The sequence below is a fragment of the Anomaloglossus baeobatrachus genome, chromosome 9 (assembly GCF_048569485.1).
Source record: "Anomaloglossus baeobatrachus isolate aAnoBae1 chromosome 9, aAnoBae1.hap1, whole genome shotgun sequence".
Classification (NCBI taxonomy): domain Eukaryota; kingdom Metazoa; phylum Chordata; class Amphibia; order Anura; family Aromobatidae; genus Anomaloglossus; species Anomaloglossus baeobatrachus.
This window is the reverse complement of record NC_134361.1, coordinates 39315563-39343517: the sequence shown is the minus strand read 5'-3', so window position 1 is coordinate 39343517 and position 27955 is coordinate 39315563. Positions and strand designations below refer to the sequence as shown.

At 47.5% G+C, this 27955-nt stretch overlaps 2 protein-coding genes across 4 annotated transcripts in view; both read right to left on the bottom strand.

Annotated features, from left to right (window-relative positions):
• Nucleotides 1–10158, bottom strand: part of LOC142251085 (cytochrome P450 2C28-like) — a 32648-nt gene extending 22490 nt beyond the window's left edge. The window contains exon 1 of one of the 3 annotated variants that reach the window (XR_012725284.1): nucleotides 4372–4812. Coding sequence is in view for 1 of the 3 variants with exons in the window: in XM_075323595.1 (XP_075179710.1) it covers nucleotides 4372–4551 (180 nt within the window). In the remaining 2 variants the exon portion in view is untranslated. Of the gene's footprint in view, nucleotides 1–4371; nucleotides 4813–10117 lie in introns of those variants that run through there. The other 2 variants (XM_075323596.1, XM_075323595.1) reach the window with 2 other exon arrangements.
• Nucleotides 10159–12901: 2743 nt separating this feature from the next.
• LOC142251081 (cytochrome P450 2C23-like) lies at nucleotides 12902–26567 on the bottom strand. Its single transcript, XM_075323590.1, has 9 exons — nucleotides 26324–26567; nucleotides 24742–24898; nucleotides 23657–23806; nucleotides 22015–22175; nucleotides 19523–19699; nucleotides 17560–17701; nucleotides 17287–17474; nucleotides 14749–14890; nucleotides 12902–14616 (listed from the first exon to the last, which is right to left on the bottom strand). Exons 1-9 carry the CDS (start codon nucleotides 26501–26503, stop codon nucleotides 14435–14437), a joined length of 1479 nt encoding a protein of 492 aa, XP_075179705.1. The 5' UTR covers nucleotides 26504–26567; the 3' UTR covers nucleotides 12902–14434.
• Nucleotides 26568–27955: the final 1388 nt, after the last annotated feature.

Genomic DNA, 27955 nt, shown 5'->3' with positions numbered 1-27955 from the left:
GGAGACCCCTCTCTGACACCATCTCCTGGATCACCAGGCCGGTTGAACTGCGTATCGGTGCTCTGCACACCGAGAACATCGCTCTCTACGTCCTCCCACACATGTCACATCAAATCCTGCTGGGCCTTCCTTGGTTACGGACACACGAACCTTCAGTCAGCTGGGGCACTGGTGAAATCACTCGATGGGGCTCTTCTTGCCATGAGAACTGTCTGAAGACCATACAACCCATCCGGCGACCTCCGGTTCCAGAGTCCCTACCGGGACTACCCTCAGCCTATTGGTCCTTCACGGACGTCTTTGATAAGAAGGAGTCAGAGGTACTTCCGCCACATCGTCCTTACGATTGTGCCATTGACCTGCTCCCGGGAACTACACCACCTCGAGGACGGATATATCCACTGTCTCCAGCCGAAACAAGGGCCATGTCTTCTTACATCACAGAGAGCCTGGCAAGGGGATTCATTCGGAGATCCTCCTCTCCTGCTGGAGCAGGCTTCTTCTTCGTAAAGAAGAAAGAGGGCGACTTACGCCCATGCATAGACTACCGGGGATTGAACCAAATCACCGTAAAAAACAAGTACCCCCTGCCGCTCATCCCCGAATTGTTTGATCGGCTCAGAGGAGCTCGTGTGTTCACCAAGTTGGATCTTCGGGGTGCCTACAACCTGGTCCGTATCCGCTCGGGGGACGAATGGAAGACCGCGTTTAACACTCGCGATGGGCACTATGAATACTGCGTGATGCCCTTCGGCCTGTGTAACGCACCAGCAGTCTTCCAAGAATTAGTGAACGACGTGTTCCGGGACCTTCTCTACGTCTGTGTGGTGGTATATCTGGATGACATCCTTGTCTTCTCTCCGGACCTCCAGACCCACCGAGAGAACGTGCAACTGGTTCTACAAAGACTGAGAGAGAATCGTCTGTACGCCAAGTACAAGAAGTGTGTCTTCGAACAGTCTTCTCTCCCCTTCCTGGGTTACCTCATCACCGATACCGGACTGCAGATGGATCCAAAGAAGGTCTCTTCCATTCTCAACTGGCCTCCTCCTTCTGGACTGAAGGCAATCCAACGCTTTCTGGGATTCGCCAACTATTACCGCCAGTTCATCCCTCACTTCTCTGCTCTGACTGCTCCTCTCTCCGCCTTGACCAAGAAGGGGGCTAATCCAAAGGACTGGTCACCTGCGGCCGACACCGCGTTTGGCTCCTTAAAGCGGGCCTTTGCCTCCTCTCCTGTACTCCACCGTCCGGAGTTAAACCGCCAGTTCACCTTGGAGGTGGATGCCTCCTCCTCGGGAGCCGGAGCAGTGCTCATGCAGAAGTCCTCCTCCGGGAAGATGGTGACTTGCGGTTTCTTCTCCAAGAGCTTCTCAGCGCCTGAACGCAATTACACCATCGGTGACCGAGAGCTATTGGCAGTCAAACTGGCTCTGGAGGAATGGCGTTATCTTCTGGAAGGAGCAGTGTACCCCGTTATAATTTACACGGACCACAAGAACCTGGAATACCTGCGGTCTGCTCAGCGACTGAACCCACGGCAAGCCAGGTGGTCCTTATTCTTTGCCCGGTTCGATTTCCAGCTCCATTTCCGACCCGCGAACAAGAACGTACGCGCTGATGCCTTGTCTAGGTCTTTCATGCCCATGGAGCAGGAAGAGGAGACATCCCAACCCATCATCTGTCCAAGTAAGATTATTCCGGTGGCTCCTGTCACCCTGGCCCAGATACCGCCCGGGAAGACCTATGTCTCTGAGACTGACAGGCAAAAAGTGTTACACTGGGGCCATGCCTCGAAAACAGCCGGTCATGCTGGCCAGAAAAGAACTTGGAGTGCGATTGTACGTCATTATTGGTGGCCATCTCTTCGAACGGACGTCGCCTCTTTTGTCTCTGCCTGCTCCTCTTGTGCCAGGAACAAGACGCCCAAACACCTGCCATATGGCCGTCTTCTGCCTCTGCCTATACCCTCAGTTCCCTGGCAACACATTGCGATGGACTTTATTACGGACTTGCCATTGTCCTCCGGACACACAGTCATATGGGTCGTTTTGGATCGGTTCTCTAAAATGGCCCATTTCGTCCCTATGGCTGGACTGCCCTCTGCCCAGGAACTCGCGGACGCCTATATACATCACATCTTCCGCTTGCATGGCTTTCCATCACACATTGTGTCCGACAGAGGAACTCAGTTTACCTCCCGCTTCTGGAGGGCTCTCTGTAAACATCTGGGAGTAACTCTGGACTTTTCTTCAGCCTACCATCCTCAGTCGAACGGCCAAGTGGAACGGGTCAATCAGATTTTGACCTCTTTCTTACGTCACTACGTCAACGCCCATCATGACGATTGGTCCACGCTTCTTCCTTGGGCTGAATTCTCCCATAATCACCACGTCAGTGAGTCCTCCTCCAGTTCTCCCTTCCATGTCGTCTACGGACTTCAGCCTTCGGTCCCATTGCCTGTATCCTCTTCCTCGGATATCCCTGCTGCTGATGCGGTAGTCCGTGACTTTACAACCATTTTGGACTCAGTTAAGGCGTCCCTTGCACGTGCATCCCTGCGGATGAAGAGACACGCAGACAAGAGACGTCTGGATCCTCCGTGTTTCTCCCCCGGAGATCTCGTCTGGCTTGCTTCCAAGTACGTCCGATTGAAGTTACCATCTTACAAGCTGGGTCCTCGCTACATCGGACCGTTTAAAGTCCTCGGCAAGATCAATGAGGTCTCCTACAAACTGCAGCTCCCGGCCACGATGAGGATACCCAACTCCTTCCACGTCTCTCTGCTCAAGCCGGTTGTCCTTGGTCCCTTCTCCGCTGCTGCCAGTCCGGCTCCTCCTCCTATTGCTGATGACGACATCTATGCGGTAAGGGATAACGTGGCCATGAAGACCGTACGGGGTCGACAGTTCTTTCTGGTGGACTGGGCAGGGTATGGTCCTGAGGATAGGTCCTGGGAGCCCAGAGAGAATGTGGGTACTCCTCTGATCCGTGCCTTCCTGTCCCGGTTGCGGGGAGGGGGGCGTGGGGGGGGGGTACTGTCACTCTCCCCGGGTCCTCTGCTCCGCTTCCCGGCTCACCTGCCACGCTCCCCGCTCTCCAGCCTCCATCGCCCGCGCTTCCCAGGCCTCCTGGTCCCCGCTCCCGGCGCCCGTCGGCTTCCCAGCCCCAGCCCGGCTCTGCTGCTTCCTCCTCTCAGCTTCCTGCCCTGGCTTCTGGCACCCGGGCCGCGCGCATGCGCATTAGGGCGCGCGCGCGATCACTGACCCTTTCTTAAAGGGCCAGTGTCCACTGACAGGAAATGAAGCACACAGGTACGGGGTATAAAGGGGTTCAATGTCCAAGGGGGCGGGGCCTGATCTTCGTGTTTCCCAAGCTAGGAGTCAGGTCTCCTTGTGTTCCTGTGAGATACTTACCTCTCTCTATTCTAGAGCCGATCCTGCATTGCCATCCGGTCCTGCCGTATCCCAAACCCCGAACGCTGCCTATCTGCCATCCTGACAGTCTGTACCATCTCTGTACCCTGAGGTGACCCGTCATCTCGCTCCAACGGTTCCGGACCCCGCCTGACATCATCCCGGCTTCCGAACCTGAGCTCCGTCACCCGGACCACCATCAGTGACCCCGTGGTTCCAGGGACTTCTCCATTGTGCTCTTGTGCGCGGACTGTCCTGCTACCTATAGTGCTCCGGCTACCGGACTCCTTTCCCTCATCGGGGAGTTCGGCCCAGTGGATCCACCTCCCGGGTCTGCCCATCCACCTGGCCCTAACAGATATTACAGCACAGGATCATAGATTATTCTTTTTGTGAGGTAAAACATTTCTCTGCCGGTATTTAAACAATGTTTTACCTAAAAGAAAGAATAATTTGTCATCCCATGCTGTAATGTCTGTACACTCTTTTACCTCCACCCCTGCCCAGGTTATGTGTTTTGATCAGACCATGTCCCTGTACGTGTATACAGACATTACAGCATGGGATCATGGATGATTCTTTTTGTGAGGTAAAACATTTCTCTGCCGGTATTTAAACAATGTTTTACCTCAAAGAAAGAATAATTTGTGATCCTTTGCTGTAATATCTGTATACTTTTTTACTCCCCTCCCCGGGTCATGAAATGTGGTATGTTCCGCGAACCAGTCAGACACATCCATTACACAGCACATAGCAGGACACATATATAAGATTATCTCAGCACAGGAACATTTTTTTTAATCACATCCAATTGTGGAAATTATTATTATATCAAGATCTATTGATTAATATCAACTTTGTTTATACGGAAAATCTCCTTTAAAAGACCCCTTTTTTGTTTTACAGGTTCCAAAGCTGCAAATGTAACCTAAATATTAATATTATCAGTACTCACCTGCACCAAGGACTTTGGCATTTCACTCGTGCTCATATGTAACATGGTGCCCAATACAGGCAAAGGGGGTGGCCCAGGGGGCAAGTTTTTCTTCCTCAATTTTCTCCTCCATTGGAAGAAATAAAGGACAAGACTGACAGAGAACACCAACAGTAGAGTCCCCGAGACGCCCAGCTGCATTGTTATACCGCCTGAGTCCAGGAAGGGTTCCTCACAATTGCCATACTGATAAAAACATTCATACTGGGAGCAACCGGATCCTTTATCTCCTAACCGGTCTTCTTCTTACGTGAGGCCAAAGTGCAAAGGCTTGAAAGTAGGCCACAAAGCACAGAATGACATCATCTTTCCAGAAAGACAAGGTGGTTGTATAGATAAAATGACAACCTCAGCACAACCGCAAGCTGACAATTATATTGAGACCTCAGAGGATTGCATAACATCTTTCCAGATGGCTTCCTGCTTTGTTCTTTCGGGATATGATTGTCTTTGATCTCTTCAAGCCTAAGCCAAGTTTGGGCCGCAAAATAAAATATTTTTTATCTTTTTTTATTTTATGCGTCAATGCAAAACACGAAGTCTAATTATAACTTCTATAAATATAATTTTAAGGTGTGTATACATGGATAGGGTTTAATTTAAAGGGTGACCGTCATTTTTACTTTTATTTCATGAATCAATAGTACACATGAAAATAAGCAACTTTGTAATATATCTTATCAGACAATTGTGCTTCTTTCCCTGCCAGAATTGATCAGTCATTATCAAAATATACAATTTCAATGTAAAATCTGTATTCAGTGAAGACTTTCCCATTACTGAGATGGCAGTTGGTGCTGATGAGATTCTATGAAGACAGGAAGAGTGAGGATCTAGAGGCAGAGGAAGGAGCTAGAGGCAGAGGGAAAAGCTAGAGGGAGATGGGGGAGCTAGAGGCAGAGGCAGGTGAGAGAGGAAGAGTGCAGAGCTAGAGGCAGAGAGAGGAGTCAGAGGCAGAGGAAGGAGCTAGAGGCAGAGGAAGGAGCTAGAGGCAGAGAGAGGAGCTAGAGGCAGAGGGAGGAGCTAGAGACAGAGGAAGGAGCTAGAGACAGAGGAAGGAGCTAGAGGCAGAGGAAGGAGCTAGAGGCAGAGGAAAGAGCTAGAGACAGAGGAAGGAGCTAGAGGCAGAGGAAGGAGCTAGAGGCAGAGGAAGGAGCTAGAGGCAGAGAGAGGAGCTAGAGGCAGAGGGAGGAGCTAGAGACAGAGGAAGGAGCTAGAGGCAGAAAGAGGAGCTAGATGCAGAGGAAGGAGCTAGAGGCAGAGGAAAGAGCTAGAGACAGAGGGAGGAGCTAGAGACAGAGGAAGGAGCTAGAGGCAGAGGGAGGAGCTAGAGACAGAGGAAGGAGCTAGAGGCAGAAAGAGGAGCTAGATGCAGAGGAAGGAGCTAGAGGCAGAGGAAAGAGCTAGAGGCAGAGAGAGGAGCTAGAGGCAGAGGAAGGAGCTAGAGGCAGAGGGAGGAGCTAGAGACAGAGGAAGGAGCTAGAGACAGAGGAAGGAGCTAGATGCAGAGGAAGGAGCTAGAGGCAGAGGAAAGAGCTAGAGACAGAGGGAGGAGCTAGAGGCAGAGGGAGGAGCTAGAGGCAGAGGAAGGAGCTAGAGGCAGAAAGAGGAGCTAGAGGCAGAGGAAGGAGCTAGAGGCAGAGGAAAGAGCTAGAGACAGAGGGAGGAGCTAGAGGCAGAGACAGGTGGGAGAGGATGAGGGAAGAGCTAGAGGCAGAAGGAAAAGCTAGAGGCAGAGAGAGGAGTTAGAGGCAGAGAGAGGAGCTAGAGACAGAGAGAGGAGCTAGAAGCAGAGTGAAGAGCTAGATGCAGAGAGAGGAGCTAGAGGCAAAGGGAACAGCTAGAGGCAGAGAGAGGAGCTAGATGCAGAGGGAGGAGCTAGAGGTAGAGGTAGGAGCTAGAGGCAGAGAGAGGATCTAGAGGTAGAGGTAGGAGCTAGAGGCAGAGAGAGGATCTAGAGGTAGAGGTAGGAGCTAGAGGCAGAGAGAGGATCTAGAGGTAGAGGTAGGAGCTAGAGGCAGAGAGAGGATCTAGAGGTAGAGGGAGGAGCTAGAGGCAGAGCTCTGCCCCTCCTGCCTTTTCTATATACATAGAATCTCATCAGCACCAACTGCTATCTCTTCTCTCAGTAATGGGAAGACTGCCGAGACCCCACCACTGAACCAATGTCCCATGCCCGAACAAAACACACAATTGTAGTAAACCAAATCAACTTTATTGGAGAGATATATTTATTCAAACTCTCATCTTTTGTTGGGTTGGGGTCGGTCACAGCTTAAAATAACCATTGTAATTATCCAACCGTATATACCATTTCAAACGAGGCGTAATGCCAGGCCGGACTCCCGGCGCAATCAGGCTTCGCTTAACAGCCACCATTTTCAACCACTGACCGCCACGGAGGAGCAAAAGTCGCTAGACTGAGCTCCGACCCCCACCCATAAGAAAGAGGGCCTGCTGAATGCCCTCTTGCTGAATGCCATCTTGAATCCAAATAAAATAGCTGCCTGTCCCTGATGGAGTTTTACCATGTCGGACCTCTTGGAACAGGAACAGAGCTCATCACCGAATATGAAAAACTTGGGCGATACCGCACCGTCCATTAGTGAAGCAATAAATGAAGGCTACCATAATGCACAAAACAAGAGGAACGCCACTACCGACGTGCTAAACATCAGGGTTGGTAAACCAGCCAGTGCAGCCTCGGTAGCAGCACCCATCCTAAAAGAATGTGTATCAAAAACCGAAGGGGTTAGGCCGAGTAAACAAAGACACTAACGTAAAAGGAACAAGAACTGGAACTTTTGACAGCTAGGGACTATCCTTTAGAGGTAGGAGGAAACACTGGAGCTGAGCAGCGCATGTAGTCGTTAACCAAAGAATACCTACCAGATGGACCCGTTCCTGGACTTACAAACCCAACATGTAAACCGCCCGAAAAAAAAACCCACCGGAAATGTGCTATGCAAAACAACTACTCGCCCGCTCGACAAGCGCCAAAAAGGGAAAGCCAAAGGAAAACGCCAAAAAGAACCCATTCAAAATGAACAAACAAAATTACATGCACAAGCAATTGCCACCATGTGACGCTATGGACAAATCCAAAAACACATGGGAAATGAAAGCAAGCTTTGTCAGATGGGAGGCGAAAAAACCCCTAGCTTTGGAATCAATTGCAATCCCTAAAAAAGGTAACCAAAATAAAGCCAAAACACAGCTGAGCAACAGCCTCTTTATTAGGGTACCGGACGAGCCACGGTCCCATCGCAAGAACGCCCACTGGCGTCCTTATCCAGCGTATTTGATGGTTTCGCTGGCAATTTTGCAGACGAACTAAGGCACTGAGTTGCTGCATGCACTCCGCCACAAGCGGAGCACTCATGTCTGAATTTACACAGGCCAAAGAAGCGGCAGTGACCTTCATTAAATAACCAACACGTGCCGGGTCTACGAACGGCCACTGAGCCGGAGGCAGCAGAGGTGCCTTCATAAGCCTTCTGGGCCAGCATTAAACACAGCCAAGTGTCCGTGGCTTTCACGCCCCAACCCAACTGGGGTGGAAGGGCCAAACGATGCCGAAAATCCTCGTCGTAACGCCACCAAGCTGATCCCCCATTTGACTTCTATGAATTATAAATGGTGTCGAGATATATAAACATCTCAGAACAGCGCTCAGGGTGCTTCTGTCCCATGACACATCCCATAACAAAAAATGCCTGAAGCCAGTTGTTAATGGACTTAGCCACTTTTGGCCTCCTCTCGAAAGGACGATCAGATGAGCTTCGTTCCTTGTCAATTGTATGTTGATCGGTCGTAACTAAAGACCATATATCAACATAGTCATTCGCCCATATTTTTTGGACAGTCTCCGCATCCAAATGGGATCCCAAAGGGGCAATGCCACAAAAGAAAGCGTCTCTATGAATGTCAGCACGAGGCGGGGGGTCAGACTGTGAAGGAGGTGGACCAGCTAAAGAAGAGTTAACTAGTATTCCCCCACCCGCCTGTAAATTAGCTAACAGTGTCTGAATAGTCGCTGCCATGCCGTACAACCCCCCAACGCCCCCAAGTATTGGTACTCACGAACATCCGGAAGGGGAGCGACAGCAGGCTCCTGAAGAGGATCAACAACCGTCTCCCTCTGAGGAGGTCGGTAACGACGGCGATGATGCCCATGGGGCACAACTGAGCCATTTGAGGAATACGGTGAAGTGGAAGAACGCCACCTCGATGAACGGGAACGGCGGCTCCTTCGAGAGGATCTGGAACGACGGGAGGAATGGTGGCTATGTCTGCCATGTGATCCAGCAGAGCGTATGCGGTCAAGGCTGCAAGAGATTGATGCCGAGGAGAACAAGGCGGAGCGGTTACCGCGCCCACAGCGGCTACGACCGTGGGTCGGGGATCCAGCAACCGCTTGTGGGGAAACAGGAGCAAATGGGGCTTGTGCAGGTGGAGGAGGGGCAGACACTGCAGGGTGTACACCTGCAGAGCATCTGCGTAGGCCAGGGCTGCGAAGGGGTGACGCCGAGGAGAGCAAGTCAGAGCGGATACCGCGCCCACGGCAGCTACGACCACGGGCCGGGGGTCCAGCAACCGCCTGGGTTAAAGCAGGAATATCAGGGGCTTGGCAAGCCGGGACAGGTGGACAAGGGGCAGGAGGGGCTAATAATCGAGCAGATGAGGCTCGTGCAGGTGGGGGAGGGGCAGATACTGCAGGGTGCACACCTGCAGCCCCCAGCACCAAAGGTGGCATGATGAGGGGCTGCAACTGAGCAAAGGGGCCAGAAGGGCTCATTGCTGCCCCAGCACCCAGGGGGGGGGGGGGCATCTTGCTGAATAAACTGAGAGGGGGGTGGGGGGGTAGGGGGTGCGCCATGCCTGCAGATCCTCCTATGAACGAGGAGCCACAGTCATGGTGTCCCCCTGTTATTGTTAGTGACGGTGGTGGTTGTTTTAATAGCAGTTCGGGGAGGCAGGGGTTAACTAATACCGGCCGCGGCTCTGCACTGACAGGAAGAGAATGTCTGCGTGCAGCAGCCACGGCCGGTAGCTGGGAGGGAGTGAGGAGCTGGGAGGGGGTGAGGGGGGAGGATCTGCATGAGTTGGTGGTACATGGGGGTTAACAGCTCCTGACCACAGATACATGCGGCCAGGGGGACAGTCCCGGCTCACAGCCGCAGCGGTGGGGAGCTGGAAGGGGGTGAGGAGCTGGGAGGAATCCACATAAGTTGGTGGTACATGGGGGTTAGCAGCTCCCGACCGCAGACACATGCGGCCAGGGGTACAGTCCTGGCTCACAGCCGCTGCGGCCGGGAGCTGGGTGAAAGTGTGTGGTACTAGTCGCGAGGCGCGCGCACGAGAAGTGCGCTCGCCCCATGACGTTACAGCTACCGACTGCAGGTCCACGCTGCCAGAGGGACAGTTCTGGCGTGTAGCCACCGTGGTCGGGAACCGAGAGGGGGTTTGAGGGGCTAGTCACGAGGCGCGAGCACGAGAAGTGTGCACGCCCCGCGACATTATCGGTGTGGGACTCAGGCGCTCCGGCGGACGGGTACACCGAGCGGACCGCCTGCCGCCGGGGATCACCGCCTGTGCTTCAGGAGGGACGGAACGCGGCTTATCTAAGAAAGCGTTAAGCCAGGCGTCACCATCCCTCCCGATTCTGTCCCTTATGGCAGCAGCCAAAGTGTCGGCCATCTCTCACCAGCAGCAAACTGTGTCCGGGTTGCCAGCAGCACAGCAGCGTCCGGGTCTCAGGATGAGGAGAGGCCAAATCCAGGAAGTAAGGGAGATTATATAGGGGATCCAATAGTGAGGAGAATAGTGGGATTGGACACCATAAAGGGGGCCGGGTTCGGGCATGGGAGTGGGATCTTAACCTCTTACATACCGGGCTCGGCAGTCAGGGTGCATTCAGTGCAGCCTCACTGACCTGCCCTGCACATTTTCACTGAATTTAGATTTTACCTCAGAATTGAGAATTTTGATATCTCATGAATTCTGGCAGAGAAAGAAGCAAATTTGTCTGATATATTACAGAGTTGCTTATTTTCATGTGTACTATTGATCTATTAAATTAAAATGACGGTTACGCTTTTAATCCCCAGCTACAATTAACTGTAGTGACGGTCTACTCCTGAAGGAGGACTGCCCTGGTTCCACAGTTGCTGTGTAGACAGTGGCTGTCTACTCCTGAAGGAGGACTGCCCTGGTTCCACAGTTGCCATGTAGACAGAGGAATCTTAGAAGTAAATCACCCAGAGCTAATATGGGAAACATATCACACTTAATATAATGAAAAATAAAAGGTACTGGGATTTGTAGGCCTATTGTGGTGTAGTAACCCTGTGTAGAGTGGAAAATATTCAAGAAAATAGGCCAAGAAAATAGGCCATTAGTTTAGTCTTCCAGGCTAACAAGCTGCTATTATGGACTGTCCTGAAACATACTGTATTCCAATCCCACTTATTTTCAGTATGCCTCTTTATTCTGCTATTATAGCCGTTACTGGAACCTGTCTTAAGATATGTGACTCTTTGTTAATCAGATGTGTAACCATCAAGCTTATTGTACTAACATCTGCTGTGATGAATCTGCTACTTTTTAGGTAAAGCTTAGTTTTGTTTTTATGTACCGCCCCGCGCTCGGCTGCAGCCGAGCCATTCGGATCCGGGCTTGTTTGTGGGTGGCTCGAGCGCCTCCGGACCCGGGGTCACTTCGCTCTGAAAGGGACTGGTGCTTTGAAAAGGGCTGTTTAGGTTTACGGCCGGAGCCGTGGTGTTGGTTAAGTTCGTGACGCCACCCACGGGTTGTGGTGAATGTGGACACCACCGATGCTGTTTACTAGGCACCCGGGGAAGGTGTTGCACAGCAAGGTGTTAACTCCTCCGTGGGTAGGGGTGATGGCCCCGGGACCCGATTGGGAAGGACGTGCTGGTGTGGTGCAGGGCGGTGTGCGGCCTGAAGGCACAGTTGTACTCACGATGATTGACACACACGAGTCTCTGGTAAACCAAGATGATGGTAGTCGGTGCCCGCAGCCAGCTGCGTCTGGTCCCCCACCCGGTTTGGTAGTCTCCGCTTTTGTCCTGCACCGTGTTGTGTAGCTGTGGACTTTCTGCGCTTCAGCGACGAGAGTCCACTCTCCGGCGTTGAGTATGTCGGGAGAGCCCTTTGCCCGCAGACACTGGCCCATGGGATCTCTCTGCCTGTGTGGTGGCTTGCTATCCCCCTCAGTGGGCTGTTGTCTTCAGTCGGGACTTGGTTGGGAAAAGACCTAAAGTCCAGACCTCAATCAGTTAATTAACGTGGTCCAGTAGCTTCTAGGCCTCGCTTCAGGGTCTGAGTACCCCCCTTTGTGCTCCGATTTCCGGGTCGGTTCCCCGGGTCGGTACCGGCGGAACACTACCCTGTCCCGGTCCACCACGGTTCCACCTAGCCGTCTTCCCGGCTCCTGCAGGCTGGTGCCACCGTATGCCTCCTAGCCAAAGGTGCCCAGGCTACGACCCAGGCACCTGTCAGACTTTACTCCTCTCTACTGCAAACTCATCTCTGAACTGACAGTGTTTTCCTGCCTCAGGACCTGTAAACTCCTCGGTGGTTGGCCAACCGCCTGGCTCTGTTCCCTGGTGTGAACAACAAACCCTAAGGGAGGCAACTAAGGTTTATGTGTTTGGCAGATGTTACCTTATTAGGGGACAGGTGTTATGCAAGAGCCTACCTGTGACTACTTAGCTAATTCAGAGCATCACATTTACACTACTGCTGCCTCATCATGTGGGACGCCACCGACCATCCAACCATAAGGGAACAGTAATTGCCAGCGCCACCCGCATACATTCATCGCAATGTGCCCACCACTGAATCGATGAGCCAGGACCGGGCACCAGCCACCACCTGTGTCACAAGTGGTCCAAACTATTTCCTGTGCACTGCACATAGACGTCCCACTTGAGTAGACTAAGAATTATGGCACATTAAGCTATATCTTCTGTCATTTGATAAAGTCCAGATGTAAAGTTATCAGAATCACGCTCAAGTTGTTCCCCTTCCCTTTCTCACTTTGCTCTAGTTGTTGTCAGCCAGGCCGCACCCTCTACTAATTACTGGTTGATGTCCACATCACCAACATCAACATTGTCATCCATCACTACTGCTTGTCGTAATCTGAGTGCACCTCCTCCTCCTTTTCCTTCGCAACGGCAAATATTCATCCCTCATTTTATGTTGAAGAATTCAAAGTATGCTTCCAGTCATCCACTAGTTTGCTACAAACAGTCACCCAGTCAAGTTACTGGTGCTGCAATCACTGTAGAGTATATTGCCTTTTGAAAAATAATGGCGTGTGCTCAGCCTCGCTGGAAGTTACCCAGCTACCAATATTTATTGTGGAAAAGGGTGCCGGCTTTAACGTGTGTGGGTGTGATATGCATCAATAAAGTGTGAAGATGAAAAAGAAAGTATCACTCACCATCCATAGAACCAGGATTTATTGATCAGTCTTTAAAACAAATCATGGAGGAGCAGGAACATAGCAGACGGACAATAGCTGTTTCGTGTACAGCACACACTTCAACAGGTCCAAAATGATGCAATCTTCTGCAGTATGTAAAATTACCGTAGCCATTGTAAGATGGCAAACAATATACAGAATATCACAAAGGTGGTGTAAACCTGGACGCCTGCTCTGGTTCCTGTAGAACCACAAATCTTATTAGGACTTTCCGGAGACATAATGTAACGCCTGCCTGGATCCACAGACTTAGATGGGCTGTAATGAGGAGGCTAGAGGGAAGCCACTCACCAAGCAGGACCCCCAGAACCCTGAAACCCTTTAACCCCTATACAGGGATTTGGACTTACACAGGGCTCTGGTGATCACTACCTGTGGAAGGCTGCAGTCCGATGAGAGTAGTAGTCAGGCAGGGTCAAACCAGGAATTGCGGAACAGGGACAGAATCGGCAGGCAATGACGTAGTCAGCAAACGTAGCAGAGGTCAAATCCGGATCGGGCAGCGAGGCACAGAAACAGTAGGCAGGTGGGTAGTCAGAAAACACGCAGAAGTCAGCACACAGGAATCACCAAACAGAATAAGACGTAACAGGAGCCAGGAAAATCAGAACTATCTCTGGCAGTAGTCATGTGACAGGAGGGGGAATAAGAAGGGTGTGGTGTCTTCCCATTGGCTGTAGCTGAACGCTGGCAACTTCAGCTGGAAGACACATGCCACCCATAGTCAGCCAGCGGTACTGCAGATCTCAAGATAACCCAGCCCAGTGGATGATCGGAGCCTGCGCCCACCGGTGCCGCTGGCATCGACTCCTCTCCCATCACCAGCACCATCCACGGCAGGAACACGGCGTCGCCTGGCGATCGGAGCAGAAGTCGCTGGAGCAGACTCCGGCGGCAACGTAACACATATTTTATGGATCGCCGGAGAAACGGGCGCCTCTGGCTATCCACATACATCCACCCATGGATGTGACTCATATGTTAAGATGGTGTTTGCTTGCTTTACACATGGTCAGTATGTGGAGGTTGTTATGCCTCCAGAAGGAGCCTCTGAGAGATCTGTTATTACCTTGAGAAGCAAGTGGAGCGAGTAACCCAATTACACCATTTTAGTCCATTTACTCAAAGCAAATCGCAAATTCTTTGAATTAACTAAACTAAGCTAATTCCTTAAAATTCAGCATGAATTTTTCATATCTCTAGTAATAATCCCATGGAGTCACAATTCATCCAGAAACATATGATAGCTTAGTAATTAATGTCTAGACCAAAACATTGTATGATGGCTTAACAATAGTACATGTGCAAAAGGTCTTATACACAAAGGGCTTGGTAGAGTGAAGAGTTCTATCAAAAGACATATGTCAAAAACACAAATATGTATATTATATCTGAGATTTTATCAGGTCCATGGGTTTTTTAAAAAAATATTTGATTTCATACTTTTGGGTCCTTTTTAAGAACAACATGAAGGTCATCAACCAAGCTACCAAAGTAGAGAGGACCTTTTCACCGAGGGACGACGTACATCTCATATGATCGGGGTCTTGAGCCATTGGTATTTGGTTCAGGTGTAATGTCCAAGTATTTTCTATCCACTGTGGGCTGTAATGTAAATTTCTGTAGGATTGTGGTTAAGAAGAGGAAGAGCTCCATACGGGCCAGGCCTTCTCCCATACATAGGCGTTTTCCTAAGGAGACAAAAGATTCATATGTAATTTACCGTCATTGCCCAAAAAAATACACTTAAGTGCTGTTTACATTTACATAATTGGGTCTCCACCAAGAGCTATGATATGGGATACAAAAACATAAGATAATACCTGCAGAAAATGGAATAAAGGAATCATTCTTCTTAAAGCCACCATTATCATCCAAAAAATGTCCAGGGTCAAATTCATCAGGGTTCCTGAATTGTTTGGGGTCTTTAAGGATGGAGGTCAAGACTGGAAACAGCAAAGTGCCCTAAAAGAAGATATATCAAATGTGAGAACGAGTAAGAATTAAAAAGGAAAATTAATATAAAAGCTTTCATTGATTACTGTAGAGATGTGATTTTTATTTTTAGGATAAGAAAAAGATATTTTTTCCCGAAACTTCATCGCTCCTGTCTATCGGCTGAGTTTGAAATTGTAAATTAGGCCTACGTCATAAATAAATGTGGATATTCAAAAATATTATGCATAAAATGCTCAAAGTGGGAAATTTTTGTCAGTAAACTTAAATACTATTTGTGACTAGAGATGAGCAGATCTTTTGAAATTGGAATTTGCTGAATTTGTCGAATTTTCTCCCAAAATTTGATTTGCAGTGAATAAATTTGCACAAATCTCAATACTGGAAGGCTTGTAATTACACATGAGGGAAAAGAGAGAGGGAAAGGTAGAAACCTGCTGACCATAAGAGCTTACACTCTACAGATGAGAGAGGACTCCGCTAACCATAAGATCTTACACTCTACAGGTGAGAGAGTACCCCAATGACCATAAGAGCTTACACTCTACAGGAGAAAGGAGCCTGCTGACCATAAGGCTATGTGCCCACGGGACTTTGTACCTGCGGATATATCTGTAGGTACATCCGCAGGTTTCCCGCAGCTGCTCCCCGGAATCCGCAGCTATCCATAGCTGTGGTATTGCAGCGAAATAGCTGCAATAAACCTGCAGACATTCGTGCGACTTACCTCCGGAAGTCCCGGCCACTATCGCCATAGTGGAGAGCCGGGATTTCCGCAGGTATTTCCGCAGGAATAATTGACATACAGTTATGTGCGGCTGCGGGACATCCGCAGCATGTTCCGCAGCCGCACATATCCACAGCACGGACACAGACACTACCCATGTCCCATAGGATAATATGGGGAGTATTTGCATAAACCTGCAGATTTATCTGGAAAATCCAGAAAATCTGCAGATTTTCCGCAGATAAATCCGCAGGTATTTTTGGCCCGTGGGCGCATAGCCTAATAGCTTACAGTCAACAGGCGAGCGAGGAACCAGCTCACCATAAGAGCTTACACTCTCTAGAAGAGAGAGGAACTCGCTGACCATAACAGCTTAAACTCTATGGGAGAGAGAGGGAGAGAGAGAGGACCATGCTGACCATAAGAAATTATACTTTATAGGTGAGAGAATGTACCCTACTGACCATAAGAGCTTACACTGTATGGAAGAGAGAGGACCCCACTGATCATAATGATCATAAGAACTTAAACTCCACAGGAGAGGACCACACACACTAAGACATACATTCTACAGGTGAAAGAGCTTACATGCTATGGGAGAGAGATGGAGGACAACACAGACCATAAAAACGTACACTCTACAGGAGAGAGAGAACATATCTGAACATATGAGCTTAAAATCTTCAAAAGAGAGAGAGGGGACCACACTAACCATAACAGCTTACACTCTACAAGAGGGAGAGAGGAGCCTACTAATCCTAAGAGCTTACACTCTACAAGAGGGAGTGAGGACCCTACTAATCATGAGAGCTTACACTCTACAGAAGAGAGAGGAACCCTGCGGACCATGAGAGCTTACACTCTACAGAAGTTACCCAGTGGGTCTAGCAATTGAAAACTACTGTGCCGTAAAAACGTTGCTCCACTGGGATCTCTGATCTGTGATGGACCAGGTACTGACCACCACTGTACAAGATATGGTAATCCATTAGATAAAATAGCTATAAGGCATATGGGGAATCTCACGCAGCAACCTAAAATTATGTCAGCCCCCTCTTTGACACTTCGGCAGTGTAGGAAATGGTGCCAGACAATTTTTATTTGCAAACTGGAATAGGAATCTCAAAATGTTTGGATTTTTGTGAATTCGTGAATTTCCAGAAATTCAACTTGAACTCAATCCTCCGCCCACCGTTAGTTGTGTCTGTGCTTGAGAGCAAAATTATCAGCTTGAAGCAATGAAATGATCCTAAACATGAGTCACCTATAGAGCCACTGGGGGAAATAATCGCAAAAATTAACAAAGAAGAATCATCTTAGAAGAATCTCAAGTGGACAGCCAAAGTCAATGAAGCAAACAGTGTGATGACCCAAACTTACAGCCTCAATTCCCTCCCATCTCATCTAATTGAAGGTTCCATAGGATCCGCCTTGCCTCCTCCTGCTGCTGCTGAGATCTCACACTGCTCAGGACAAGCTGCAGCTCTCAGTAATGATGGGTGGACAGAGACGGACTCATGAGCTCTACCACTCTTGAGTTGGACAATTATCAATTTTATAATAACTGTATAGATTCAATCTGTAATTTCCTTATTAGGTTTAAACGTTCTATTTTCTAAAATAAGCAGTTTATACTGGGAAATCTAGCGACAGATCCACTTTGGGAACATCAACTTACCTTTGGAATATGGTAACCCCTGAATGTAGTATCTTTGCTTGCAGAGTGAACCATTGCTACCGGGACAATATCTGCAAATCTTTGGATCTCATGGATCACGGCTTCTGTATAGGGCATTTTACTCTTGTCTTCCATTGATGGAGAGCGATCTTTGCCAATTACATGATCAATCTCCTTGTGCATCTTGTCTAATTCCAGAAAAAAGGACATTTTATACATTACAGGACAATATACAGGCTGTGGTCATGTACTTTGTTTATCTTATCACATTACCTTGTATTTCTGGAAATTTCATCAGTAGAAGGAAGCCATATCTGACTGTCAAACTTACAGTCTCCGTTCCGGCAAAGAACAAGTCCATAACTGTCCCCTGTAGGTTCATCTCATGAAATTCTGAGTTTGGATTATTTTCTTCCTAAAGAACAGACTTCACATATTCACTACAAGTGAACAATTTTGCTTGAAATTGCCAGAAAAATTCATGACTGCCTTACTGCAGAGGCTTCCCCCCACCATTGGCTCAACACCGAACCATAACCAATTTATCCCACCTACTAATAAACACGCAACACCATTATTTTGGATAAATTGGCCAAATCGACCCGCTTTATTAACAAATATCATAACACATAAATAACCATAAATAACCATTTATACCAATGCAAGGGCGGTTCTTAGAGCCCCAAAAACCTGGCGGACACAAAGTATGTTACCAAAACCATCCGGCATATTTGCCCCCAGCCACGACCACAAGCTCCACCTTTTGCCGGAAAACCGTGTGCCTAACCGACTCTCAGGAGACCCCACCCCTGTAGAGCCCCCCAAGTCCGCCAGGCAATTACCATACCAGAATAATCAAGGGGGGTGGTCCCCCATCTATCCGATGTATCACCCCCCTCCCCGACATTTCCACCGACTCCAAGAACCCCACTCGCCACCGCTCGCCGAAATGACCCGAACACACTATAAGAAGTTAAATTAAACTCAACTCCCCCATCTTCCCCTGACACATATTAAACATAGGGGGGAGGGGGAGGGTGGGACCTTTCTCTATAGGTGCCTCATGCCAAAGTGATGCCCCCCCCTCTCCCTGGACATATATATACAGCCCCCCCCCCCATTCCCTCCCCTGGCCCTATAAGCCCACCCCTTAAACTCCTGACCCTGCAGAAAACCCGCTTTTTCTAGAAATGCAATTAACCCCTTGGTTGCCCTGCAAAGGTGAGTCATGGGTCACTACGCCCATGGCTCTGCCCTGGCTCCGTTCAGCCTGATTTGCCAAAACTTAAAACTTTGAAACTTGCTTTCCTCAAATCAAGCGAGGCTAATATTTTGCAAAATTCTTTTTATGTGAAAAAGAAGTTAAAAAAATAAAAATAAAATTTACCTCACGCCTCATCTCTCGTGATCCTCTGCTGGCTAGCATGCTCTCTCAGTCTCCAAACATTTTGCCATCCATGGCATTGATTAGACCTCAGATTACATCATGACATGATGAGGTTATACACATCATGAGTCCTACTGAGCACCATAGGTAGCCAAGAGCGAAGAAGACTGAAAACACTCGAGAAGACTGGAGCTGGAAGGAGGTAGCGAGCCAGCGGAGGACAAGGCAAGACGTTGCGGCACAAGATCATGTGATCAGCGAGATGAGTATAATTTTTATTTTTAACCTCTCTATTATGTTCTGGAGTTTTGGAGACACCTCAGAGTATAAAAAACTTTTTCAAACAATTTGATTTGCACCGAATAAATTCAATGCCAATGAAATTTTCCAAGTAACAGGTATGGGCAATATGAAAATCCCACCTAAATCAGATAAAAAGTGGAGAAGTTGACTCAATATTTGCATTGTGTGTCTGTGTGTGCCACACTTAGCATGGAGAACAGAAAGAGGAGATGAGAACTAAAATTGTTGAAAACTATCAACAAAGTCAAGGTTACAAGTTCATCTCCAGAGATCTTATTGTTCCCTTATCCACAGTGTGCATCATAGTCAAAAGTTTACAACTTTTGGCACTGTAGCTAATCTTCCTGGGTCCAGTGAATCTGGCAAATCTAATTTCGTCAGATTTGCTTCTCTATAATAGTAACAATTAGGAAAAAAAAATTCAAAGCAGTGAAAAATGCTTGCTAAAAGTAACAAGGGTATAAATGGAAGCCAAAAACAGTGGATGCACCTCATCTGCCACCGGACGTTAAGCTAGTACTATACATTTCTTGTCCACGAACTCACCTCTTTCATCCTCATGATGAAGCAATCTATAAAATCTCGAGGACAATTCTCATCCAAAGTGTCCCGATGGGCTTTCATCTCCTGAGTTACAAATTCTTTTAATTTTTCCAAACTTTGGAAGAGTGTCTGGTGAGGGCCAGGAATACGAGGCATCAGTTTTGGGAATAAGCTAAGAATCTAAATATAAAAGAAAACAAAGATTCAAATATTTTATATTATTATTAGTCATTTTCAAGAGAACTTGCAGCAGAATGTTTATGTCCCCCTCTAGTTTCTCCTCCCCATAATTGTCACCTTTTATGTCCATAATGGGCAAATCTGTCTCCACTGAATACAGATTTTACCTGTAAATTGCGTAAAAGATCAGTCCAGGAGGAGAAAAAATCTGATTTCTATGATAAGATCTATCATAAAGTTTCTTATTTTTATGTGTACTATTGATTTATTGACTAAAATTAAAATGCCAATTACTTTTTAAACGCTTTTCCAAACCATTACATTTTTGTGGTTTTTTTTGTGCTAACTAAATTATTGTTATATTTTGCACATCATTTTTATATCCAATGTTACCTAAAGGCGATGAAGGGTCTTTTATTTACTGCTTTCATGTTTCCCGTTCCATGGCGAGTGTGATATTATGGTGTTTAATGAAAAATCAAATTATCAGTAAAGGGAGTAAACCGGATCCTTTATCTCCTAACCGGTCTTCTTCTTCTTACGTGAGGCCAAAGTGCAAAGGCTTGAATGTAGGCCTCAAAGCACAGAATGACATCATCTTTCCAGAAAGACAAGGTGGTTGTATAGATAAAATGACCACCTCAGCACAACCGCAAGCTGACAATTATATTGAGACCTCAGATGATTGCATAACAACTTACCAGATTGCTTTCTGCTTTGTTCTTTCGGGATATGATTATCTTTGATCTCTTCAAGCCTAAAGGCCCTGTCACACACGCAGATAAATCTGTGGTAAATCTGTGGTAAATCTGTGGTAAATCTGTGGCAGATCTGTGGCAGAACTGTGGCAGATCTGTGGCAGATCTGTGGCAGATCTGTGGCAGATCTGTGGCAGATCTGTGGTTGCAGTGAAATTGTAGGCAATCAGTGCTAGTGTACCGCCCCGCGCTCGGCTACAGCCGAGCCGCTCGGATCCGGGCTCGTCGATGGGTGGCTCGAGCGCCTCCGGACCCGGGGTCACTTCGCTCTGAAAGGGGCTGGCGCTTTGAAGGGGTTAGGTTTACGGCCGGAGCCGTGGTTTTTAGTTAAGTTAGTGACGCCACCCACGGGTTGTGGTGAATGTGGACACCACCGCTGCTGTTTACTAGGCACCCGGGGGAGATGTTGCTCAGCAAAGGTGTTAACCCCTCCGTGGGTAGGGGTGATGGCCCCGGGACCCAATTGGGCTGGTATGTCGGTGCTTGGCAGTGCAGGGCGGTGCGCGGCCTGAGAGCACAGTTGTACTCACTATGATTGATGCACAAGAGTCTCTGGTAAACCAAGATGATGGTGGTCGGTGTCCGCAGCCGGCTGCATCTGGTCCCCCACTCGGGTTGGTGGTCTCCGCATTTCTCCTGCACCTTGTACTGTAGCTCTGGGCTGCCTGTGCTTCAGCAATGGGAGCCCGCTCCCCCGGCATTGTGTATGTCGGGAAAGCCCGTTTGCCCGCAGACGCTGGCCCATGGGATCTCTCTGCCTATGCGGTGGCTTTCTATCCCCCTTGGTGGGCTGTTGTCTTCAGTCGGGACTTGGGTGGGAAAGGACCTAAAGTCCAGACCTCAATCAGTTAATTAACGTGCCCATTGGTTTCTGGACCTCGTTTCAGGGTCTGAGTACTCCCCTTTGTGCTCCGGTTTCCAGTCGGTTCCCTGGTTCGGTACCGGCTGGCCACTACCCTGTCCCAGTCCCTTACGGTTCCACCGAGCCATCTTCCCGGCTCCTGCAGGCTGAGGCCACCGTATGTCTCCTAGCCAGAGGTGAATGGGCTCCAACACAGACACCTGTTGTTAGACTGCAGCAGACCTGGGGCACAGCTCTGCCTCTGCACTTGAACCTCACTCCTTGAAATCCACAACTTAACTTCTACTTTTTCCTGCCTCAGGACCTGTGAACTCCTCAGTGGGCGTGTCCAACCACCTGGGCACGCCCGCTGGTGTGTCCATCAAACTCTGAGGGAGGTGACTAGGGTTTTAAGGTTGGCTGATGACACCTTTTTAGGGGACAGGTGTTGTGCAAGGGCCTACCTGTGACTACCTGGCTAGTCCAGGGCATGACACCAGGTTTGTGGCTGTGTACAAATGGAACAATATGTCCATGATTTCACCGCAACCACAGATCTGCCAAAGATTTATCTCTGTGTGTGATGGGGCCTTTAGTCTAACTATGGTCTTTCGGAAAAAGATATATAGAAATAGTTTGAAGAAAGTGATCATAAAACATAAGACCTGAAGTTATAATTATGTATTATACTCATCAAGACTTCGTGTGTCACTTACCTGCCCCCAACGGCTGTTGAGAATCTTGTCAAATGCTTGAATATACGATAGAAGGGACATGAATTTACTGTCTTCATAGTGAAATCTCTCCCCAAACACAACAGAGCAAATAACATTGGAAACAGCGAGCCTCAATAAAAACGTTGGATCAATTGGAGTTTCTGCAATTAAACATTTAGAATTAGTCAGTGGCCATATAAATATTTCATCATGTTCATTTTTTTTACAGAAATGTATCTAAGGCCCCCTTCACACGCACGTGCCTCCGGTACGTGCTAGGTCCGTGCCCGCATGTACCGGAGACACGGGCACACAAACTCATTAAAATCAATGGGTTTATGTGCATGCACGTGTTTAGCCATTGGCCTGTGCCTCGGTGTGGAGCAGACATGAGCCCGTGTGCTCCATACGGAGGCATGTCCGTTTTTCTCCGGCAGCACGGGTGTCACATGGCCCGCACACATACCACACGGATGTAGTGTGGATGCGGTCCCACGTGACACACGCCTGATAAACACGTGTCATTATTTTAAAATAAAAAAAACACATACTCACCTCCACCAGCTCTGCAGAATCTTCCGCTGCAAACAGTTGCTGGCGACCGCTGCACATTATGAGCGTGTTAAGGAGGTGGGCGTGATGTCACGGCCGCTGTTCTCCGCCCCTCCGCTCGGCCAGAAGCAGCATCAGCGGGGAGTGGGCGGGGCTGGAGCCGAAGATCAGTACCCTGGACAACAGCAAGGACCACGTGAGTATTCAAATTACCGGTTCTCCGTGTGCTATCGCGGATAGTACACGTAGAACACACGTGGCCCGCACGTACCGGGGACACATACTTACGAAACGCAACACGCAAGGAAAATACGTGTCTCGTGGCACGTGCGTGATTTTCAAGTGCGTGTGAAGGGGGCCTAAGGTTGTACTCTAATTCACAAGATAAGGTTTTAATGGTCTGATGATTGTCAGCTCTACCAAACAGCACTCGGCCTATAAATGTAGACAACAGAAAAGCCCAAAGCTTCTCTCTCTTTATGGGCTGTGTGTTAGGCTACCACCAGGGGGAGCTGGATCCCTGCAAGAAAAGACACTATACAGAGCTGAATCAGCATGGAGGTGGACACACAGTGTGTGCTGGAGCACTGCCCTGCAGAGTCAGCCAGAATACAGAGGCCACGGGGCGTGCAGGGGATGGTGAGGCAGGCCAGGTCATACACAATACGGTGAGAAAGAAGACTGGAGGAACGAGCAAAAGCGGAGTCGAGGTCAGGTCGAGGTCAGTACCAGATGAAGCAACCGAGTGGGGAAGTAGGAGAAGGGTGAACGACCGGGGCTATTGTGGGAAGGAAGGAGGTGGGACGGAACACAGACAGAGCACAGGGGAAGGACGGATCAGGAAACACTTACAGGGACCAGCAATATCAGGCAAAGCAGTGTTAAGCTTATAGCCGGCGCTGATTCACCAGAGATGACAGAATTTAAAGCATCCAAGCCCCGGAAGTGAGGCCCGAGAGAAGGCTCTGCCCCCTAGCCATGTGTACGGGGAGGTGGAACCATGACGCTGTGTTAACCCAACTTTATTTGATCAAGCTATCTATGTACCATTGGTCTTTAAGTCTTGATTTTATCTTTTCTAATCATCTACCTTTAATTGTCAGAAATTTTTCAGTCAGACATCGGGCTTCTTCTTGGATTCTCTCTTCGATGTTCCTTTTCCCCATTCCAAAATTTCTCAAAGTCATAATAAAAAATCGACGAAGAGTCTTCCATCTTTCTCCGTTACTCATAATGATCCCTAAAAAGTTAAATATCACAAGAAATTAAATATTTTACTCATATAAAACTATCCTATTCAACAACGGTAATGATGCTACCACTGTTATTAGGTTAGGGGTGTCTCTATGACAAAAAATACCATAATACTAAAAACTTAACTTGAAAGTTCTGAAGCCTTTTCTACCATTGTGGTAGAGGTACTGTCTTGATTCCTTCAGGCTGTATGGTTCAGGTATGATATCTAACTCTGTATTCTCTGTAGCAACTACACGGCCAGAAATGTACTTTGATAGCCAAAAAAACACAATAAAATATTTCCTTGTATTGTATTTCAGGTCTTTTCTGGTCACTATGGTTGACTCAATCTCAACATTTGTCCTTCATACACATTAGATGAAAGTCAGCCGAACTTGCCATGTATGTGTGGCCCTTCCAACTCTCCTCCGAAAGACGTCTTTGGAACATACAGTACATGGATGTGGTAGATGGTAGTTCAATACCTGATCCTTTTGTTTTTAAGGGAGATATGTCACTATCAGAGGTGTCTGGTAAATGAGCTGTTCTGGCAAACCATTGGCAGCATTAACCAGAGCCTGGCTGTACACAAATGGGAGAGAAATGTTAGTCAACTGGAGCATGGCGCGGAGAAGCTGTCCACGTACCACTCTGAGCTAGTCTGGTCTTTCCTTATAGTCTCCGGTTCTTCAAGCTGTGTTTCCTCTGACATTTCAGAATAAAACATACCGGACTGCAATCAAGAAGCCAGGCTCTGATTCCTACGAGCCGCATGAATTCCCTTTAATGTTACCTCTACAGTGCCTACTTCAAGGAAAATGAAGGCCAAGATATGAATGTCTCCAGAAATAATGGCTGACCATAGTGGTGAAAATGTGGGCAAGAATTCTAACAACAACTCTATTTTGGAACAAAAATATATGTATGTGTATAACTTACCATAATTTTTAAAACCTGGTATTTCAATATCTGCTCTACTACTGAATGCATCGGCATGGTCAACCAGGGCTTCTTTCACAGCATCGTAGCCATTCAGTATGACTGCACCTTGGCTTGAAAAGTAGATGGTATATACAGGTCCATACTTCTCACTCAGCTACAATGGAATAACATTTTTTTTAACTTAGGATAGAGTTTTATTTGATGAATATCTAGGTTACGAAAGCTTGTAGAATAGAAATTTAGATATTTGTACAAATTATTTCATATTTTCTAAAAACATTTTTGCTCACATTTTATTGTATTTACTAGTCTCCTTAGGATACTTGAAGCTGTGATCATCCGGTCTCTTGTCCTGTACAGATCAGGGCATTGGCGTTAGCATCAGCACCGCTCTGTACAGCAGAAATGATAATCTCTTGTGAACACCAGATCGCAGCTAGCATTCACAGGAAGTTCGTCATGACAGGCACTGGGATCATGAGCTGAATCCCATATGTCATGACAACCCATCGGCTGTCACAATGTCATGGAACCGCCGATGAGAGCGGGGAATGATGCACCGTGGCTGTTAGAGGCACAAGTCAGCTGATCAGATCAGCCAATATGCAGGGAAATATGTGAGTGTGACATGTGAGGTCATGACAGGAATGAGAGGACTCCTGGCGGGCAACGAAACACAAAAGGGAAAAACCGTAGAAGCAATATAATGGGAGGCCCTGGCACTTGGAAGAGGGGAATGGGGTCACCTCCTAACAAACACATGAAGTTGATCACTACACTCCCTAATGTTCATAGATGGGTCCATCCCCCATGCACCATCACGTGCCTAGGCCCTTGATGGTCCTGAACTCATCCTGACAAGTGTAGGCCAGCAAGACGATATGTTACCACTACAATAAATCAACGCAAGGAAGGTAAGACAAACAGGTGGGGAAAAACACAATAAATAACACTCCATGGCTTCTCCAGCAGCAAACTTCTCAGCTGCAACAGAAGCAACACCTCAGCTTCTCTAGAGATTGGCTCCTTCAAAGTGTACAGTATAGAATCAACCATAGCTGACATAAGGTGGAGTGAGGAGTGAATATTGTTAGCAGAAGTTAATGGCTGCAGCTGAGGTTACAACTACCTGTTAGATCACTGTTGGATAGAAAGGAACCTTAACCCCTTCAGCACTTGATGGAATTAGATAAGTTCTAACTCGGTAATGACGAGCGGGCAGTAATGTAGATCTGCGATTAACAATACACTGAGACCTTCTGATTCCAGATCCCCCTAAGATCACATCAAGACACACTAGTGATGGTGAGCCCACGTCAAAGGCAGGGAGATAACCTATGATGTTCCAGTATGTCATTGGTCATGGGAGGAGTTTAAAAATCTCAATTACAGTTCAATACAGCCCTAGGAGACCGCAGAGTATTATACACATATTTTCCTGGCAATCAGAAGCTTTGCTTCATTCCAATAAATAATATCAAATTTTTGTTGATAATTTTGCAAATCTGGCATCATTGAATTTTAAACGATCCACCCAACTATATGGGCACGCTTCAAAAGATAAAGAAGACTTACGTACCTTAACTAAAGTCTGTGGGAGATCAGAAGTGCCAATCTGTAGCATATTCCCCAGGAGAGGTAGAGGTGTTGGTCCCGGAGGCAGGTTCTTCTGTTTGACCTTATTCCACCATTTACTAAGGTATATTACGATAGTGACTCCAATAATGAGCAATAGCGTAACCGCAATATTCACTGCCATCCTACCGTCACCCAAATATGCACAATGTCCGGGTATTTAATCCTGATTGGAAAGAGCTGAGACACCGAGCAACATTATAAACAACATGTGACTATTACGGAAGGGTTGGGCGAGGTTAATTGTAAACTTTCAGTCGTGTTACATAATGTATAGACTCCAGTACATGATGACGAGTAAACAATACTGTAACTAGAGCTATTCCGTGCGAGGAAAAGTGTGTGTTCAGCATTGTGCAATAATGTGGCTAAGGATTGTTTAGAAGTAGAACACGAGAATGCACGGTATGGAGTGGAGAAAGGGGTTCGATGAAGAGATGGAGTAAAATACTGATATTTTGTAAGAATGTAGTTCTAGCTGTCAATATAGATCAGTCAATAATTTCCCTACCAATTTTTTGAAAATTCAGATTAGCCTGAGGTTCATTTCAAGCAACTTGCAGCAAAATAAGGCCATCTAGTCACCATTTTGCTGGATAAATAGGGAAAAAAATGGTTAAAAGGGTTATTCACTACTAGGGGTGGAGGAGGAACATGCGGCATGAGAGGTTTGGGGAGAATAAAGGAAAGGTAAGAAAAAAGATTGTTTTAAAGGGGTTGTCCACTACTAGGACAAGCCCTTCTGATTCTACATGTTTCCCTAAAATAAAATAATTAGAGTTGAGCGAGTAGCTAACTATTCATACTCGCTATACTCGGTCTACTACTCGTGTATTTGTTCCGAATAGTGTGTGCAATGCAAGTCAATGGGGAAGATTCGCAAAGTAACGAACCTGAATGCCGTACTATTCGTGCGACTAACGAATAGTTCGGAATTCGGGTTACTCAGTCAGTACATTGCGAGTATTCCCCATTGATTTGCACTGAACACGCTATTCGGAATGAATACACGAGTAGTAGACAGTACTCGTTATGAGGATAGCGAGTACGAATAGTTAGCTACTCGCTCAACTCTAAAAATAATAAAGCCTATACTCACCACTCATACCGGCGCCCTTCAAGCTGTGCTGCAGTTCTCATTGAAAACTCCTTCCACAGCCTGGGCCAAAGCCTGTGGCTGTCAAAAGGACTCTTCACAAGGTCTAACTTGTTGTCTCTTGCTCTTTGTTTACTTAGCGGCCAAATAGCCAAGGATTTATATTGTAATCTTATATACTACTTGATTTAACTACAATAAAATAAAGCTGTTTTTGTATAACCTAATTATTGTTGTGGAGTGAATAGTTTTTGTATGTCAATCATCTGACCCTGAGGATGATCCCGTGAGATATTGGACCCCGATGATGTCTGCAATGAATAGTTTTAGTTCCTGTGGCTTCTGCTTTCAAACTAAACCAAGACATCAAAAGGGAAGTAGGGGATTAGTAGATGTGTGTAAGAAGTGTATAAATGTGTAAAAGGAAAATTCCCAACTAAAAGCAATACTTTTGTATAACTTTTCGTCATGCGGTGTTCA

What these genes read in the sequence shown, in the direction of transcription:
- LOC142251081 (XM_075323590.1), bottom strand. Translation starts at nt 26,503, where the DNA reads ATGGCAGTGAATATTGCGGTTACGCTATTGCTCATTATTGGAGTCACT. An exon ending in ACCAGGTTTTAAAAATTATG is followed by an intron (nt 23,807 to 24,741) that starts GTAAGTTATACA and finishes TTAACTTTTTAG; the next exon opens with GGATCATTATGAGTAACGGA. An exon ending in CTTTATTCCATTTTCTGCAG is followed by an intron (nt 14,617 to 14,748) that starts GTATTATCTTAT and finishes TTGTCTCCTTAG; the next exon opens with GAAAACGCCTATGTATGGGA.